This window comes from Panicum hallii, chromosome 2 (assembly GCF_002211085.1).
Source record: "Panicum hallii strain FIL2 chromosome 2, PHallii_v3.1, whole genome shotgun sequence".
NCBI lineage: Eukaryota > Viridiplantae > Streptophyta > Magnoliopsida > Poales > Poaceae > Panicum > Panicum hallii.
This window is the reverse complement of record NC_038043.1, coordinates 53,872,674-53,890,907: the sequence shown is the minus strand read 5'-3', so window position 1 is coordinate 53,890,907 and position 18,234 is coordinate 53,872,674. Positions and strand designations below refer to the sequence as shown.

General features: G+C 51.9%; 3 protein-coding genes across 3 annotated transcripts; 1 reads left to right on the top strand and 2 right to left on the bottom strand.

Annotated features, from left to right (window-relative positions):
* Window positions 1–235: 235 nt before the first annotated feature.
* Window positions 236–3,442, bottom strand: LOC112880114 (EID1-like F-box protein 2). The gene is made up of 3 exons (XM_025944602.1): window positions 3,264–3,442; window positions 1,781–2,604; window positions 236–592 (listed from the first exon to the last, which is right to left on the bottom strand). The coding sequence occupies exon 2, from the start codon at window positions 2,545–2,547 to the stop codon at window positions 1,801–1,803; it is 747 nt and encodes a 248-aa protein (XP_025800387.1). The 5' UTR covers window positions 2,548–2,604; window positions 3,264–3,442; the 3' UTR covers window positions 236–592; window positions 1,781–1,800.
* A 1,629-nt stretch (window positions 3,443–5,071) lies between these two features.
* LOC112880112 (tRNA (guanosine(18)-2'-O)-methyltransferase) lies at window positions 5,072–9,604 on the bottom strand. The gene is made up of 6 exons (XM_025944600.1): window positions 8,787–9,604; window positions 7,861–7,999; window positions 7,295–7,356; window positions 6,599–6,737; window positions 5,585–5,829; window positions 5,072–5,432 (listed from the first exon to the last, which is right to left on the bottom strand). Exons 1-5 carry the CDS (start codon window positions 9,386–9,388, stop codon window positions 5,692–5,694), a joined length of 1,080 nt encoding a protein of 359 aa, XP_025800385.1. The 5' UTR covers window positions 9,389–9,604; the 3' UTR covers window positions 5,072–5,432; window positions 5,585–5,691.
* A 3,741-nt stretch (window positions 9,605–13,345) lies between these two features.
* On the top strand, window positions 13,346–17,300 carry LOC112880109 (probable LRR receptor-like serine/threonine-protein kinase At1g74360). Its single transcript, XM_025944594.1, has 2 exons — window positions 13,346–13,694; window positions 13,825–17,300. Exons 1-2 carry the CDS (start codon window positions 13,649–13,651, stop codon window positions 17,082–17,084), a joined length of 3,306 nt encoding a protein of 1,101 aa, XP_025800379.1. The 5' UTR covers window positions 13,346–13,648; the 3' UTR covers window positions 17,085–17,300.
* Window positions 17,301–18,234: the final 934 nt, after the last annotated feature.

Sequence of the window (18,234 nt, the reverse complement as noted above, 5' to 3'; positions counted from 1 at the left end):
ATCCATATTAATTTTGGACGTCTAGCATACCACATCCAAAACAAGTCCAATCCAGTTAAGTCCAAATTGAGGAACTCCAATTGGACTTTTGGATTGTCCAGATCCACTCCCAAAATCAGTTTATGATTACAAGTTTATGACCAGAACCTGAGCACGCACACCAAAATCAGTTAAAGTCTGCAAAGAAAAAAAAAGTAAAGTCAACAACATAAAGCAGCACAGTAAGAACGACACGTGAAAAACATGAGCACAAATTCCACATCACAAGTGTCACTGAACCGAACACCTCATTACACATGATGTGAACATGTTGAAAAAAGGCAAGCGGGTAGTGTCCTGTCTTGATTGCAGTTACAAGAGCAAGTAATGATGTGTCAATAAATAAAGGAGAGAGACTGTAAAATAGCTCTTCTTTTTTCCCCATCTGATGCAAGGCTCCCTTGAAGAACACCGCAGCTGTCCGATGCAAAGCCCATCACAGATTCCTGTCATGCGGCAGTTTGCCAAACCAATGCCATCCATCTGTCTGCTAGTCACAACCAAGATGCGGGACCATACAGCATGCAAAAGCCCTGGGCTCAATCTTGCAAACCTGTCAACAAACAACAGAATCAGACCATATGTTGTTTCACGTCGCCAAAACCTTTTGTCAACCGTCATGGGGCCATGTATGGTCCCTTCTACCCTACACAGATGTTCTGTTATTACATTGCATGTTTGTTATCTATAGTAAATAGCTTTGCCTTCGCAACAAGATTCTTGGTCGCAGCTCTGACACCATTTATTCGAGAGAACTCTGCTACCTTACTTGAACTAACATACTTGTTGCCAAATGTTGATATGGACTAAAGTACAGAAAGCAACGGAAACAAATAAATCATAAATCAAACAGGATATTAGCAAGGCAGGTTTCCCTAATAATTTTTCACAAACAAAATAAGAGGAAAACTGGCTGGACAACATGGCTGTTCTTAAAATAACCAAGGCTCCACATTTATCTTAAGGAATGCTTGTCATGTGGATCATCTGGCAAATTAAATTTAACAGCAACATATTAAGACCTGCATCATTATCAATGGATTGATTGTTCTTCTAATCTTCAAGTACCAGAAGTGAAAATTGGAGTGGTGATTCTTTTTATGTTCACGAGCACTCTAAACTTCCCCCCAAAACTTCTGTGCTGCCCATTTCTGACATAGACATAATTATAGCTAATTATGACTTCATTGACCATACAAATATCAAAGCAGTATCAAAGCAGTTTAAACTTCTAGCTAGGGCCAAACCAAACAAAAGTGCACCAGACCCAGATAGGGTCTGTGTTGGAGAATTGGGATTCTCAAAATTGATTTGACGATTCTGACATCATTTTAAAACAAGCATACAAACCTTTGAGCATAATTTTATCAGAAAAGTATCTCGAACTTCATAGATATAAAAAAAATTCTACAATAAAATTAAGATAAACATTATCGGATAAGATATCCCAACAGGTTTTTGCTAACTTTGAGATACCGGGATAAAATGTCAGTATATGACGTATTGGGCAAGCCATAATATCTCACATGAAAATTGATGTTTATAAAAAAGAATATATTGAAGAAGTAATCTGCCATGCAATATGCCAAGTTGTGTTTCAGTGTATATATTTTAATACATCGTAAACAAATCTATCTTTTCTTCATAAATAATCAACAGAGAATTGAACTGTACATGTTAAATTGTCCAATAATTTCAAGTTAAATAGACATAGCAATGGGAGAGCATAATACTTGATCACCTGATTCAAGTTCTTGAAGATTATTCATCTGCTGCCTCCTCTGAATCTGAGAGCGGTAGAAGAGTACTAATTCCAATAACATGTCCATTCAGGCATACAAAATACTCCACAGAATCATCATAAGCACCCAGCCTAGCAGAAGCACTCCTCGGGATCATATTCTCCTGGAACATGTTCCATAGCTTGGCCTTGCAATAAGGGCACAGCTCCTTTGGATGAAACCTAGCCCGCTTCTCAATCAACATTTTCTTTACCCTTGAAGTGGCGAATGACTTAAAGATGCCTCGAAAGAAACCCAAGTCGCCTTCTTCCCCCTGATCAAGATGCTCGCATGGATCTGAGACATACAGGACGTCCGACTTACATGGCAGAGGCAGGAAACTCTTGCCTGCAGTCCTCGAAAAGCGCGTCCTGAACACAAAATGGCCTGGGACATGAATGTTGTTAAAAAGCCCCCCTTTTGTGCAGCCATTGCAATAGATAAGCAGCTTCCCAAGCGCTTTCCAGTTCCCATCAACAATGTGGCTGCCACCTGAATGCAAGTCCAGCATCATCTTCGGCGCCCTTGCATGACAGAACTCCTTCCACAGCACCTGCTTGGCAACCTCATCAAACCACTTGCACACGCATGAGAGGATAGCTATCAGCCTTGGGTTCCAGTTCATGTGACGGAAGACAAGGAACAGAGCATCCTCGCTGAGGTGGCCCTTGATGCAAACGCAGCTTGCTGAGTGTGTGCAGCGGTGCTGTTTCACCACCAACACCATTTCCAGAAATCAAATCACGGGAACAACAATGTGCACCTTCTCATACCTCCTTCAATCCTGTTTTACAGAAGTGTCTCAGTTCCATGTATACCAATCGATCACAACTACTATAGAAAATCAAGTAAAAGTTGAAAGTTGAATCCTTTTGACATTTCTAATTGACTGGCTGCCAGTTCTACCATATTAAAAAGGTATAACCGGAGCACAAATTAGTTTGCCCTTCTTTGTTCGGAAATCTCAGAAACCAACATTCCACTAATAAAAGAGACAAATTGCCCCACAGACAAGCTCGAACAAACAGAACCAAATGCTTCATAGTTCCTATCCCAAGAACGAGCCCAAAAGGAAAACTCAATGTCGCATAAGAAACCTAGAGGCCAGACCGCAGCTACTAGCCAAGGGCACCAAACAACTAGGCTCAATCAGTGTGAGCAGGTGGGGTGGGGCATGCGCTCGCCGAGGTTCTCCGGCCACGCCTGGATCGAGAGGTCCTCGACCGAGCTGTACCCAGGCGCGATTCTCAGTGCGGAACGGTATGACCGCTACCCGAGGTGGAGCTCCTCTCGTCTCGGCATTCGCCGCCCGACGAGAGTGCGAGACGGGGCTCGCGGCCGAGCGAGCGGACGGCGAGAGGCGCGCGGGCAGCAATGGACTCGCGCAGCGCATCCATTTCCGCGGGAAGACACAGAGCAACGGCGAGCCGAGCCGAGCCTTACCTGGCATGACGCCACGGGGCTGGCCGCTGCCGGAGCGGGGAGGAAGGTGTGGCTGTCTCCGTCGCCGTCGCCTGCGCGGTGCCTGCTCCGGTCGCCGGCGTGGAGGGGCGAGGCCGAGACGGGACGGATCGATGGAGGGTGTGGGAGGGGATCGGAATCATCGGGTCGGATCGAGCCGCACCAGATAGCCACCAAACGGCGGGGTGCGTGCGCCGCGCGGGGGGCAGGGTCAGGGGCAGAACCGACCATCCACTTGTGGCCGTGACGGGGCAGGTCCAGCTGGCGGGGCCGGGACGCGGGGACTGGGCGGGCGGAGGCGGCCGGGCGGGGCGCGGAGTTACGGTAGTGCCCCCGGGCCAGTCGGCGTCCGACTTGGTGCGATGAGGCCGACACCGGCGGGGCGCGGCCGGCAGGGGCATTTCGGGGAGGCCGGGTTAAAACTGAGGCGTCGAAAAAAGGTGAACCGCGCGTGACCGCGAATAACTCCAGGTGGAGCCGCCTCGGGATTCGGGGACGGGCGGCATGAGGCGCGTGGTTTTCCGCCGTTTTTTATTAGCCGTTAATTATGTCTGGTTTAATCGGGCTGGACGGTGGGCTCGTACGGACCGAGCGTGGACCGCAGGTCACTCGGATATTTTTGGGCCGCGACTAGGAGAGAACGTGCAGAGAATAGCGTCCTCCCAAATAAGGAGGAAAAATTGTAGCGTGTTTGTGAACTTTGTCTTTTGGCATGGAGTGAGATGATCATCCCTCTGTGTTCATGTTTCAGTTTCATTGAAATGGTGACCTGAAATGAGATCTCTGTACATGAATGCAAATATTAGGGAAGACTATGGCCAAGACCCTCGTCTTATCTTATAGCTCTGAACTCACATCACTGGCACATTTTTTACTAACGACCTGCATCGGTAAGTTTCTTCTTAGTTTCAGTGTCTTTTACCGGCAGTAACTTTCATATAGGCTCTATTAGCCGTTCGAATTGCATCTGTTCGCGTTTGCATAAACACTCCAGGGAACAGTGTCTTTCAGCAATTATTACTACGTACGACCTGCACCAGATTTCCTAGAACACCCACGGGCAAGTTGCTCGCCTGCTGCGATCACCCCGTGCCAGGCAGTCAGGCAAGCGAACAATACAGTACCGCCCACTTGACCACTTGAGCCGTCAGCTTGCCAATTTGCGCTCGACCCCCAACCTCAAAGGGGCCCCTCCCATCGATCGCTTTCCTGCAGAGTTCGGTGGCGAAATTAAGGTCCCGTTTGGCATAGGTAAGACGTGTTCGGTTTTGGCGAGGGTTAAAATTTTAACCCTATCATTTTAAAAGAATCTTATTATTATTAAAAAATATTAAATAAAGTTTAATTATAAAATTAATTGCAGAATCTGTGGACTAATTCGCGAGACAAGACGAATCTAATGATTAGCGGGGATTAGCGGGGTTACTGTAGAATTATTGTAGCAAATTATAAATTAATTGGCTCATTAAATTCATCTCGCGGATCAGCACCCATCTATGAAAAACAATTAGAAATAAATTTTATTTAATACTTCAGGATCTTATTTTAGCTTCAACTTCAACCCTTTCACTCAAATCGAAATACTGTAGTATGAAGCTATTATGAAGCTATTTTATAAGCTCGTGCTAAAATCATTTTTCTATCTTCACCAACTTCAGCTTAGTTTTTCTGATTTCACCAGCTTCGGCTTCACCCGTGAAACTATTTTGGCATAAACTATGCCAAACGGGGCCTAAACACTCATTCCACCGTAGCCAGTTGCAGACGTAAACGCAGGAAAGAACAGGTCGTACTCCCAAGTTGCGTTGCTTTGCGTTACGAATGCACCATCCTCGACGTAAACAAAGCTGAGCTCTTTCACACTGCACCTTCGCGGCCCTAGCCGCCAGTTGAAACCGGCGAGTTGCCAAGATTTGTGAAAGATCCCGAGTGGAAAGACACCAAGCTCAATCCTAACGATAGCATACAACATAGTTAACGTCTATTTCGGGAGCAAAGATCAAGGTCACTGAAAACCGCGTGCATAACTGTTAACAGCTCTGCATAATGGTTGGGTTTAGGTCATATTCTTGCCGGCAATCCCTGTGTGAGTCATCGTCTTGAATCTCTTGCAGACCAAGTAGTCCAACAGAACTCTCCAGGAAAAATGGCCTTCACACAAAGTTCAGAAAATCGTAGTTCAGATTACTGTGTGCAAACATTTGCAAAGTGAACACATAAAAATGGTCTGCGATAAGTGAACACAGAATGTATAAAAAAACGTTTAAAGAAACTAAGCTATCTTAAATGGTTAAACAACTCACCAGCTGGTTTGTTGTTAGAAAAACGCACCGAAGCCAACATCTGATTGCCAAACAAATCACTCAGCTTGATCACCTGCGCCTACAAATAAGTCGGCGTCAGGATGTTCTCAAAGTCTGGCCAAAAAATTTTCCGCCTTCCTTTTGGCATATTCATGAAGTATGGTAGATGTGCTTTCCCTATGTCGCAGATAGAATTCAGCAAGCAATATTCTATTTTCTTCTGGCAACAGATCACCGTGATGACCCTGAAAAAACACCAAACATAAGATGCTGACAGTTCACAGTTAGCCTACATACAGATCTTACTCCAGAATTGCCTCATCAGGAAGTACACTTAACAGACAGCATATATGGATTGGAGAGTCGAAAGGTGACCATTTAAACCGTCCATTGAAACTCAGATTGGCAAATAGGGCCCCGTTTAGATTGCAAGTTTTTATAACTTTTGGAACTTTTTGATACTGTAGCACTTTCGTTTGTATTTGACAAATTTTATCTAATTATGGACTAACTAGGCTTAAAAGATTCGTCTCGTGATGTACAATTAAACTGTGCAATTAGTTATTTTTTTTACATACATTTACTGCTCCATGCATGTGTCCCAAAATTGATGTGATGGAGAGAGAGTGTAAAAATTTGGAATTTGGAAGCGATCTGAACAAGGCCTAGGCTAACATTCCACACTGGATTTTATATGTTTGGGAATTTATTACAGTTCAGGTGAAACCACAAACCTAGTGAGGCCTAGAATTCATTCCAAAAGGCAAGTGATTGTTTGGCATGAATTTAAGCAAAGGTAAAAGATCACCTACCGCTATGAGCACTATCCCTGTAGATTGTGTTTTCCATAAAATTCAAAGAGAAAATAATAACAATAGCTATTTTCTCTTGGCCAAAAGCTAGAGGTAGCATTGCCTACCATATGATGACAGATGGAATTTTAATATAGGGTGTTGGGGTTATCATGTCTTCTATAAGCTATGATGACATCTAGAATGAAGAAAGTGAACTTACGAGGCGGGAAACTCTATCACAAACAGCATGGTGCATGAGGATTCCAGCTGCAACAGATACATTAAACGAATCCACCATGCCTTTCATAGGAACACTACAGTGCAAGTCTGACAACTCTAGAGCATCATCACTTATACCCCTGGCACCAAAGAATTAGTTAATACCCAACCATAATTGTATGATGAAATATTAATGTATCAGCTGATCCACAAATATCATGATGGAAAAGAAATGCCTAAACTAGTTTGACAATTTTTTCTATTTTGTGCAGAACTTTTCAAGGCAGAAAGGCATCAACCTCTCTCCATAATGAGGTACTCAAACTTTATGGAGGTACTCAAACTTGGAAATGCTAGCAAAATATGAAATTCCTGGTTTCTGGCCTGAAACTTCAAGGCCACATACAGGGAATGTACAAGATATACAATATCTCATTCATCGCTATACAACTAGTCTATTCACCGGTGAACGTATGTTACTCATTTTGCAAGAAGAGAGACTCAAATACCACATTGCAAAGCTAGTAAGCAGATCCACTAACCTTTTTTATAAGCGAAAAAAATGCTTTGAGAAAGAGGGGTAGAAAAATACAACAGAAAGCTCAACCTAATAACCAAGTACTTCATCAAGAATTTCTAAATGTAGCGCAAAACTTCAACAAAAGATACATATCTGGATAGCAGAAACAATCCCTACCTTAGCTCATTGCCCACAACAATAGCCGTTGGTTGAGACCAATCCATGTCATACACACAAACCTAAGAAAAATTCTGAACATAATTATTCCTTCAACCATATTACTAATATCTGTGGATAACAAATCATTTTTCCGTGACAGAAGTTAAATCCTGATTAATGGTGTCACAGCTGAATGAAACATATCAACAATTTCACTACAAAATTCATTGCGATACACATAAATTTATATTCTGGGTATCCTCAAATAGATCATAATGATCAAATTCAAACATACTGACAATACAGTTTTTGACAGCATTTTTTTTCTTAATGAATGCATGTTATCTCTATAAATCACTGAACATGTTATTTTCCCTGTTTGTTCAGAATAACAGCAGCTTTTCACCGGAAGCTACAGATGATTGTGAATTGAATGATATGCAGCGTAATAACTCATTTAGAATTGTGGATCATAGATTCCCTAACTGTGAAATGTACCAGTCTTGCAAGGAAACCAATCGATAAGACGTAGAAGAGTGAAAAATACCAAATCATTAAGATGTAGAGGAGTGAAAAAAAATTACCGAATCAGTTCCCAAACAAGTGGTTGCAATGCGATAACCACGCTTTTTTAATGCACCGAAACATTCTGCAGGCGAGTTCCATATCTCAATGTCAAGCCATTTTTCAGCACCCATGCTCACATGCCTGTTGTCTCTATACCTGCATAAGTAAAGACACATTTGATTTGGATGAGGAACAACAGTTTTCTCGAGTTACACATACTACTTTCAAAATGTGAGGTGAAACTAATGAATTTTCACCCATATAACTGATATCTAGATTTAACGACATATATATGCTAACAAAAACCCACGTGACACTAAAATAATAATCTGCAAAAGATCCTTATCATTGGGAAATTCTTGTCAGGTTCATGACCCATCCAAGTTGAGAACTAATTGGTGGAAGTGCCAATACAATATCCAATCTGGCAACTTTAAGCATGCAGACATTCCATTTCTAGATTGCAATGGCATTCCCTTCCTATAATTTTCCCAGTACCATGTAGTCCAAGCTTATTTAACAAAGGAAAACAAAATGCATAAGCCCAAACAATACCTATCCACTATCTGGCAGCACAAAATAGAGTATGAGAATAACATCAAGTATTACTGTATTATGCAAACTAGTCATCTGGAGGTAAGTGTAAGCTATTTGATAATAGGTTAGATGCAAACTCTATGCGGAAAATGTGCAGTTATGACACTATATGAATCACCAGCCTAAAATCTTTTATGGGATTGCCGGTTACACCAAATTCATCCCATCCGAACTACATTCTAGAGACAGCATTGATTGTCCCAGGCCACTAACAGTTTGGAGTTTGATCAACTAACTCTAGCAGCCAGTGGTAAATGATAGCTGTACCGATTAACCTCCCACCACACGAAGGACACTGTTAGCTAAGTGATCTGTAGCATTTCAGTTTCACTCTTCACCTCTGCACCTTTTGCTGCTGTCGCAGGAGATGACGTGCACAGACTGCACGCCGAGCGCGTCGGCTGAGCGGAACGCGGCCGAGACGTTGCCGAAGTCGGAGAGGCCCTCCACCACAAGGCAAACAGCGTAGCTCCGATTATCGACGGCGCGCCGGATGCGGTCCCGCCGCGCCTCGAGGATGTACGGCTCCAGCACCTCGACCACCTCCCGGCTGGACAGCTCCGCGCCCCCCGCCGCGGGCCGGAACGCGTCCAGGTACGGGAACCACCTCCTCCGCCCCCCGGGCCCCGCCGGCCCGGGGACCGCGTCGCCGTCGGCGCGGCGCTGCAGCTTCATGAGGCGGTCGATCCGGCCGCGCGGGGCGCCCGGGGCGGACGCGGAAGGCGGGCGGGGGAGGAGGAGCTGCTCGACGGTGTCGACGCCATCATCGTCGCCGTCGGGAGCGGCGGCGGCGGCGATTGCGGCGGAGGAGGTGGAGAGCGGGGAGGCGCGGAGGCGGGGGCCGAGGAGGCGGAGGAGGGGAGGAGCCGGTGGTGGCCTGCGGGGGCGCGGGAAGGAGGCGAAGGCGGTGGAGGCGAGCGAGGAGACGGATAGCGTCCTGGTCGCCATTGCTGCTGCTCGTCTACAGGGTTTGGGCTGGGGCTTTGGGGTTTCGGATTCGGGGGAGGGAAAGCGCGGAGCTGTCGGAGCCGTCGAAAGTAGTCGTCTCGTGCACTAGGCCCAGCCCAGTTCCTTCCGCGCAGCAGAGATTCCGGCCCCCCACCGTCTCCAAACCCGTCCCCCAGCCAGGCCACGAGCAACCATGCCCGCCTTGTCGCCTTGACCTCGGTCTGCCGCGCCGCGCGCGTCGATCGCGCAACGCCACCGGCCAACACCACGGCCACGGCTCCTTTCGCGGCCTCGCCACACGAGCGCCCGCGGCCCGATGGCGGCGGCGATGCCGATGCCGATGCCGGCCATGGCGCGCGCGCATGTGGGGCTGATCGCGACGGCGGCGGGGTGGCAGGGAGCAGGAGCCGGGTCGCGGCGACACCGAGTCACCGATCACGACCGGTAGCTGCTACCTAGCCCGTGCCCGTCACACATGCATGTGCGGGGGGCGCACGCACGGCGCCTACCCCGCGGCCGGCCAACCACCCGGCCGGCGGCCGGCGGATCGATCCGTCCAGCAATCATTCCGGCTCGATTTCCCCGGATCTTGACCGCGTGATCACGCCAACCATACGACGACCGAGAGACCGCTGCCTGGCATAGGGCTACGGTTAGTTTACCGGAGATGCTGCATCTAAGCACGTCTCGCCAAGCACAAACACCAAATGGGCAGGAGATTGCACGTGCTCGACATGCTACACGTAGCCGAGCTCCGAGCTGTCCGGCGCTGTAAAGCGTAGATTACTCCTAGACCGCCACCGGATTTCGTCGGGTACATCAATCACACTCTGGTCTCGTAGGCTGGCTCGTAGTTTAGCCCGTACGCTCACCAACCCTGACCCTGACAGGAGGAGGCGTCCAGGTGCAGTGACGACACAGTGAGGCGCGGGCTAGCAAGTCAAAGCACGGGCCCTACGACGAAATTGCTGTGTAAAAACACCCGCACGAGCCTGATTGCCTGAAGCCCTGGACGTAGCGAAAGTTCCCCACCTGACATTTCCCGGGCGATTTCGTGGCTTTCAACAATCCGTTTTCGGAACGAGTTTTCGAAGATGACATGCCGCACGTGCGTGCGTGAAAATTTGAACTTGGAGTACAAGTTCCCAGCGAGTAACTGTTAATTAACCTCCAAAAAGAAAACCGAGTAAGTTCGTCGAGGAGAGCAGTCGAACTACAATCTCAGCACATGCATGCTATCCAGGATCCACGTGCGGTTGAATTACCGGGTTCAGATGATTTGAATCCGAGAAACAGTAAGCAACCGCCTGACATTTGCCAAGAGCGGTGGAATTTTCAAAACGAATTCCGTGACAGTGACCCACCGGTCGTACGCACGTAGTGCAAGCGTGACAAATCGTAGCAGTGAATGTGAATTCAATCCCAAATTCCCAGTGCACACAACCGGCAGAAAGTCAAATTAGAGCCCGTGGAACCCGTGTTTCTGGGTGTGGCGGCGTCCGAACGTGCGAAGCAAAAGATCTCGAATGCTAATTCCGGACGAGAAAAAAGAATAAATATATATGTTTTCGCAGGCGTCAGAGACCATGGCGGCGAAGGAATCAACGGGCGCCGGGAGGGGCCTGCGTGACGCGCGCTGTGCCCACCTCTTCGCGAACGACCCGAGATAATATTATCCGGAGCACAGAGCGTTCAGTTGCTTGCGCTTTTGAGCTAGCATCTCGGAAAAGATCTGCGGCGATGACCCATGGCACGCATGGCGCCGTCGTCTGACGCGGCACCAAGCGAGTTTTTTACTCGCCAAATAAATTACTTGGGGCGAAAGGCAAAGAAGAAATCAGACATGCTTGTCTCACGTAACATGACCTGCGGAACACTACTAGTCTATTAATTAGTACTAAACAAAATTTGCATGCTAATCACACGTTGAAATAAAAAAAACTTTACCACTAAAACAGAAAAAAAAAGGCAACGGAACTATGAGCTAGCTAGGTCAAGATTTGGCGATAAGATAAAACATCTGGCGATAGCAAATCACCACTCTCGTCTCATGAGCGTCAAGCGTGGGTTAGGGTAGGAACCATGCATGTTTTACTCCCGAGGGGGGGGGGGGGCGGTTACAAGTTCTAATAAAGTGGATTAGAATCACTAATAACGACAGAACTAGTTTGATGCAATTCATTCTGCCGGCTCCTCCTTTCAGACAGAACACACCGCATCACTCTGGTTGTCTTCAAGCCTTTGATCATGAGCTGCGAGAAAGAATCGCCAGTCCCAGTCAACTCTCCAAAAGGTAAAGGGGGTCCTCGGTCGAGTGCGGCCAAGCTTTGACCCCGAATCGTACATGGCGGGTGACCCGGGACCTGCAGAACGCGGGAACGCATGGTGCGCGCGCGAGCAGAGCCCACCAAAAAAGGGGGCGCACGCACGCACGCAGTGATGATTCCCGTATGGGCATCTTCGAGGTGGGCCGAGTCCCCCGTTTCTACTGATCATCATCATATCCTGCATGATGCATGTCCAAGGATCAAACTTCTGGTGGAGCTTTCAAGCTGGATGGAACGTAGTCTTCTCGTCAGTTACCTCCTTTTTTCCAGCGACCTTGCGGGGAGTTCTCATGGAAAATATGAAAAAACACTTGCTGTGTGTTCGGAATTTCGGATTCAGATCCGTATTTTCGAACCTACATGAATTTGTATCACCTGGCTTTCAGTTTGTCGGGTTCGGTTTCTTGTTCATAGCAAGGCTTCAAACTGAACTGAATTAGCTTGTTCTGACCATCATAAGTTCGAACACTTGCTTTTTTCGCCCCGGTTACGAGTTGCTCGCGCCATCATGCAAATGCACAGACCACAGCTCCATCACGGATCTGCGCCATCAAACCTGCCTGTCCGACGACCACGCGCCCGTGGATCCAACCGCCGGCCACCTTTAGCTTTACGACGGCGGTCGTCGACCGGGCGCGGCGCGCGGACGGGAACATTCCCGGCCTGACGCCACTCCGTCTTGTCGGCGCGCGCGGCGCGCGCCACACTCGCCTTTCTATCCTGCTGGGCGTCGGCCTCATCGCCGCGTCTAGAAGCTTCACGGAGTTGGGTCGGAATTGGATTGGGGTATTTGGGCGCCCTTCGACCGAGTGTGCCGGCGGGCGCACGCCTGCCACACGCATGCCGTGGCGGAGGCGTGCGCGCCTGCCCTTCTTCCTCCACCCGCCGAGGCCCCGGGCGGTCAGTCGCCGTGGAGTAGGGCGTCGTCAACTTGGGCGGCCGCCTTCACTTACCTGACCAGCAACGGAGATACACACACCCGTCACGTGTAATTTCGAAGGCTCGGGCACGTAGGTTCATGATTGAAGCAAACAAATGTAGCATGACGTTTGGATGTTTTCTGGTGGCGCACGTAGAACTCGTTTAACATTCCATGGCACGCACATAGATAGGATTCAGTAAAAAGGAGTGGTCAAAAATGCACTTCCAGGAAATGAAGACCATCAAGTTTTTTTTAACAAGGGAGAGTACTTGATTAGAGACAGTCTCTTGGTACTTTTACTTCGTTAAGGTCAGCCGACTTGTAACACTAGCACTTCTCATCCGGCCCCTTCAGCTAGCGTCACTGTCGAGGTGTGTTTTGTGACCGCGGTGATAAGACCACTGCTAATCTCCTTTTTTCAGCTGAACACCCCAACTTGGGATTTAACAAAGCGTGAGAAACCACACGTTGTGGTGACAAGTCCAGGCCTCATTTGAGACGGTAAGCAAGGAGGCAAATTCAAAGACCACGACCCGAGCAACCTGCAGTCTGCAGAGCCTCTCTCCCACGTCTGCTCCCCGTGCAGTCAGCATTAGCGATTTAAAAAGGTTGAAAACCCTAACCCAAGCCACGGTTCCGTTTTGACGGACGGACGCACGCAGCGGTGTGTGCTTCCCAGTAAACGCAGGGATTCAAAGGCCGGGGCCGGGAGCGACAGCGACAGGAGGCCGGGCCAGCAGCTGGCGTGCCCGTCGCCCACATGCGGGCCTCGCGCCATTAGATAACTTCCGATTAGCATCGGAGATGTTGTCCCTCTGCTTACTTCATCTGTCCGTGAACAAGTGAAAGGGAAAGACAAACGGAGCGCGGAGAGGTAGCCGGGCAAGGAGCAAAGGAAGAAGAGACGCGGCAGCGGGCGCATGCGGAGGCTGCTCGCCGCTCGGTCCGTCATCCCCGTCGCCGGTGATTCCGCTTCGGCTGGGTTTCTTCCATGATTCGGGAAGCAAGGCCATGTCTCCCTTCCTCCTCGGATTCCTCGGGTTACTCCTCGTCGCAGGTTAGGATTCGGCGGCCCGTGCCATCCCCTGGCCCCTGTTCTTGCTCTGTTTGGTCTCTTGGATGGCCCTGTTCTTGGCGTGGGGGTCGAATTGCGCGAGTAACCGTGGCGATCGTGTCGCGTCTTGAAGGTGAGGTGGTGGTGGTAGCCGGCGCGCAGGGCGGAAGCGGCAGCGCGAGCGGCGACAGGGAGGTGCTAGTGGAGCTCAAGCGCTTCCTGCAGGAGAACAACAAGGTGAACCGCGGCGCCTACGACGCGTGGGCGGAGGCCGACGCGTCGCCGTGCGGGTGGCATGGCGTCGGCTGCGACGGCGCCGGCCGCGTCACGTCGCTGGACCTGTCCGGCGCGAGCATCTCCGGCCCGGCGTTCGGCAACTTCTCGCGGCTGCCCGCGCTCGCCAGGCTCGACCTCTCCGACAACACCATCGCCGGCGCCGGCGACATCGGCCAATGCCGCGGACTCGTGCACCTCAACCTCTCCCACAACCTCATCAACGGCTCGCTGGACCTCTCCGGCCTGACCATGCTGCAGACGCTCGACGTGTCGGGGAACCGGCTCGTGGGCGGCGTCGCGGCGAACTTCACGGCGATCTGCGCCGACCTGGCCGTGTTCAACGTGTCCACCAATAGGCTCACCGGAAATATCACCGGCATGTTCGACGGCTGCGCCAGGCTCGAGTACGTCGACCTCAGCTCCAACAACTTCACCGGACAGCTGTGGCCGGGCGTCGCGAGGTTCAGGCAGTTCAACGTCGCCGAGAATGAGCTCACCGGGAGCGTTCCGCCAGCCACGTTCCCGGACGGCTGCAAGCTCGAATCTCTGGACCTGTCAGCGAATAACCTGACCGGAAGGTTCCCGGACTCCATAGCCAAGTGCGCGAGCCTGACGTACTTGTCGCTGTGGGGGAATGGCTTCAGCGGCATCATACCGGCCGGACTGGGCAAGCTCGCCGTGATCGAGACGATAATTCTCGGGAAGAACAAGTTCGACCGTCAGATACCGTCGGAGCTGATGAACTGCAAGAACCTTCAGTTCTTGGACATCAGCAGCAACAGTTTTGGTGGGGACGTGCAAGACACCTTTGGCAGGTTTGCGAGCTTGAGGTACCTTGTGCTGCACCACAACAACTACACCGGCGGCATCGTCAGCTCCGGCGTGCTCCAGCTTCCGCTGCTGGCCAGACTCGACCTTAGCTCCAACGAGTTCTCCGGCGAGCTCCCTACAGAGTTGGCCGACATGAAGAGCCTCAAGTACCTGATGCTTGCCTACAACCAATTCTCCGGCAGCATACCGCTGGCGTACGGCCGGCTCACCGAGCTCCAGGCTCTGGACCTGTCGCATAACCAGCTCTCCGGCGGGATACCGGCGACCGTGGGGAACCTGACGTCGCTTTTGTGGCTGATGCTCGCGGGGAACCAGCTCTCAGGAGAGATTCCGCCGGAAATTGGCAAATGCACCAGCTTGCTCTGGCTGAACCTGGCTGACAACGAGTTGAGCGGAAAGATCCCGCCGGAGATGGCAGCCATTGGGAGCAACCCCGGCCCTACATTCGCCAAGAACCGGGAAGATTCCACCGTGCTCGCCGGCTCCGGCGAGTGCCAGGCCATGAAGCGGTGGATCCCAGCGAGCTATCCCCCGTTCAGCTTCGTGTACTCGATCATGACGCGGGAGAACTGCCGCAGCATTTGGGACCGAATCCTCAAGGGCTACGGCATCGTCCCCATCTGCACCAACTCCTCGTCGCCGGTGAGGTCCAACACGATCTCCGGATACGTGCAGCTGTCCAGTAACCGGCTGTCCGGAGAGATACCGCCGGAGATCGGGGCGATGCGGAACCTCAGTCTGCTCCACCTCGACAACAACCAGCTCGCCGGGCGGCTGCCGCCGGAGATCAGCCGGCTTCCGCTCGTCGTGTTGAACGTCTCGAGGAACAACATCTCAGGCGCGATCCCGTCGGAGATCGGCCGCATTCGGTGCCTCGAGATGATGGACCTGTCCTACAACAACTTTTCCGGCGAGCTGCCGGGGAGCCTGAGCCAGCTCACGGAGCTGAACAGGTTCAACATGTCCTACAACCCTCTTCTTTCCGGCAACTTCCCCACCACCGGCCAGTTCGGCACCTTCGACGAGCAATCCTTCCTCGGCGACCCACTCATTTCATTCCAGCGAGGCGCCGGTAAGCAACCACGACCAGAAGCTGCCGATGTTCCCGCGGTTCGAGGACGTGGGATGTCTCGAAGAACCATCGCGTTGTGGTTCACGTTCTCGCTCCTCGTCGCCTTCGTCGCCGGGGCCCTGGTGTTCTTCCTGGCGAATCTTCGGGCGCGATTCCCCGTGGACCAGGACCCGGACCCCGAGTCATTCTCGTGTGAGAACACCAAGTGCGGCTCCGGCAAGTGCTCGATGCAGCTGTCAACTTCGTCGCCGCCGTCCGGGTCATCGTCATCGACCGCCGGGTGCTCCTCCTCCTCAGAGGGGGTGAAGGTGTTCCAGCTGTGCAAGACGGCGTTCACCTACCGCGACATCGTGGCGGCCACGAGGAACTTCTCCGACGACCTGGTGATCGGGCGTGGCGGCTACGGCGTGGTGTACCGCGGCGTGCTCCCCGACGGCCGCACTGTCGCGGTGAAGAAGCTCGCTCGGCCGCGCGACGGCGACTGCGAGCGCGAGTTCCGCGCCGAGATGGAGGTGCTCGCCGACCGGATGGGGTCGACGTGGCCGCACCCCAACCTCGTCACGCTCTACGGGTGGTGCCTGTCCGGCGCGGCCAAGATCCTGGTCTACGAGCACCTCGACGGCGGCAACCTGGAGTCCCTGATCGGCGACACCGCCGCGTTCGGGTGGGCGCGGCGGCTGGACGCGGCGATCGGCGTGGCGCGGGCGCTTGTGTTCCTGCACCACGAGTGCCGCCCCGCGGTGGTGCACCGCGACGTGAAGGCCAGCAACGTGCTCCTGGACCGGGACGGGCGCGCCAAGGTGACGGACTTCGGGCTCGCCCGCGTGGTCCGCCCCGGCGACACGCACGTGAGCACGGTGGTGGCCGGGACCGTCGGGTACGTGGCCCCCGAGTACGGGCAGACGTGGCGCGCCACGACGAAGGGCGACGTGTACAGCTACGGCGTGCTCCTGATGGAGCTCGCCACGGGCCGCCGCGCCGTGGACGGCGGCGAGGAGGAGTGCCTGGTAGAGTGGGCCCGGCGGATGGCCAAGGAAGGGTGGCGATCGGAGGACGCGGCGGCTGCCGCCGCCGGCACCGTGCCGTGGGAGCTCCTGATGCTCGGCATGCGGTGCACGGCCGACGCGCCGCAGGAGCGGCCCGACATGCCGGACGTGCTCGCCGCGCTGGTCGACGTCGCCGGGGCCGCCGGCGTGCGACTCGAATTCACCTGACACCTTTGATCATTCTTTTCCCACACTTGTCTGTTCAAATTTTTTTGCTGTTTCTAGTTAGCTTTTCCATTGGTTCGTGATGTGAATAACAGATGTAGGAGACGAAAGGCAATTTTGGTTGTTTAGGAAAAGAAGAAAGACACGCTCGATGTACATTCTCACGCAGACAGCAAGAACCTGCTGATTGCAATGCAAAGCATCCGCTTGTGATGTTTATGTTGCTCTTACACTTCGCATCCTAGGCGTGCAGTGACGGCAATCGGCAATGCCTCCTTCCCTTTCCTCGTATCTCTATCTCGGGACGGGAGCATTAGCATTTAGCATTCGCTTCCTCGTACCCGTACACTGACGGTACTGAATCTGAACCTGAACCTGAACGCGAACCTCATCACGAGCGCCTATCGATGCCGTGCCGTGCAGTCGAAGCGATACGGGCATACGGTCAAAGATTTGACATCCTTGAGTGGTCAACCAGTTTTTTTATTTATTTTATCACGAACGTAATCTGCTGGAAAACAATAAACTACGAAAGTCTTTGGTCTTCACAAAGGAGCACAGGCCGTTAGTAAAGCAAGCAAAGCATGCTCCATGGCCTGTGCAAGCAAAGCATGCTCCAGTCCAGACGGAGGGAGAAGTAGAACACGTCCGTGCACGGTGAACCAAAACGCTTTGCCTTGCTTTGCTTCGTCCGTTTCCTTTCAAATCGCTTTCGGACCACAGCTGTAACTGGTAAGGCCTTTCACCGTCCCCCCCACCGACCACCGCTCCTCCTCCGCCCATGGCTCGGGGGCTCCGGATGCCGTCGCGCGCCGGCCGTTTCCTTCCATCCAAGCTTGAGGCGCGCCGAACCCACGAACCGCGATGGCGGCCGGGCGGTCGGGTACGGCGCCGCGCGACGCCTCGCGCCCACCCAATTTGCGCTTCGTTTTCCTTGGTCCACGAAAGCGGCCGCGCGGGGGGGAGGGGGAGGGGGGGGGGGGGGGTTGCGGGGCGCGAAAGGGTAGTGCGCCGGTCCACGCCGCTGGAAAAAGACAGGCACGCACCGAGCGCGCCGGTCGATTTGGCGAGAACCAACCAACAAACCTGCGGGGCCCTAAAACGACGGCGGCGTCCGCGCGTTCGGCACTCGCTCGAGTGCCCTGGCGACTTC

Bases quoted from the DNA above. Each gene is read 5' to 3' on its own strand.
- LOC112880114 (XM_025944602.1), bottom strand. From the start codon at position 2,547: ATGGTGTTGGTGGTGAAACAGCACCGCTGCACACACTCAGCAAGCTGC.
- LOC112880112 (XM_025944600.1), bottom strand. From the start codon at position 9,388: ATGGCGACCAGGACGCTATCCGTCTCCTCGCTCGCCTCCACCGCCTTC. The intron at 8,000-8,786 runs GTGCAGAGGTGA...TTACTTATGCAG, and splicing joins TCCTGCGACAGCAGCAAAAG to GTATAGAGACAACAGGCATG. The intron at 7,357-7,860 runs GTAATTTTTTTT...AATTTTTCTTAG, and splicing joins CTTGTTTGGGAACTGATTCG to GTTTGTGTGTATGACATGGA.
- LOC112880109 (XM_025944594.1), top strand. From the start codon at position 13,649: ATGTCTCCCTTCCTCCTCGGATTCCTCGGGTTACTCCTCGTCGCAG. The intron at 13,695-13,824 runs GTTAGGATTCGG...CGCGTCTTGAAG, and splicing joins CGGGTTACTCCTCGTCGCAG to GTGAGGTGGTGGTGGTAGCC.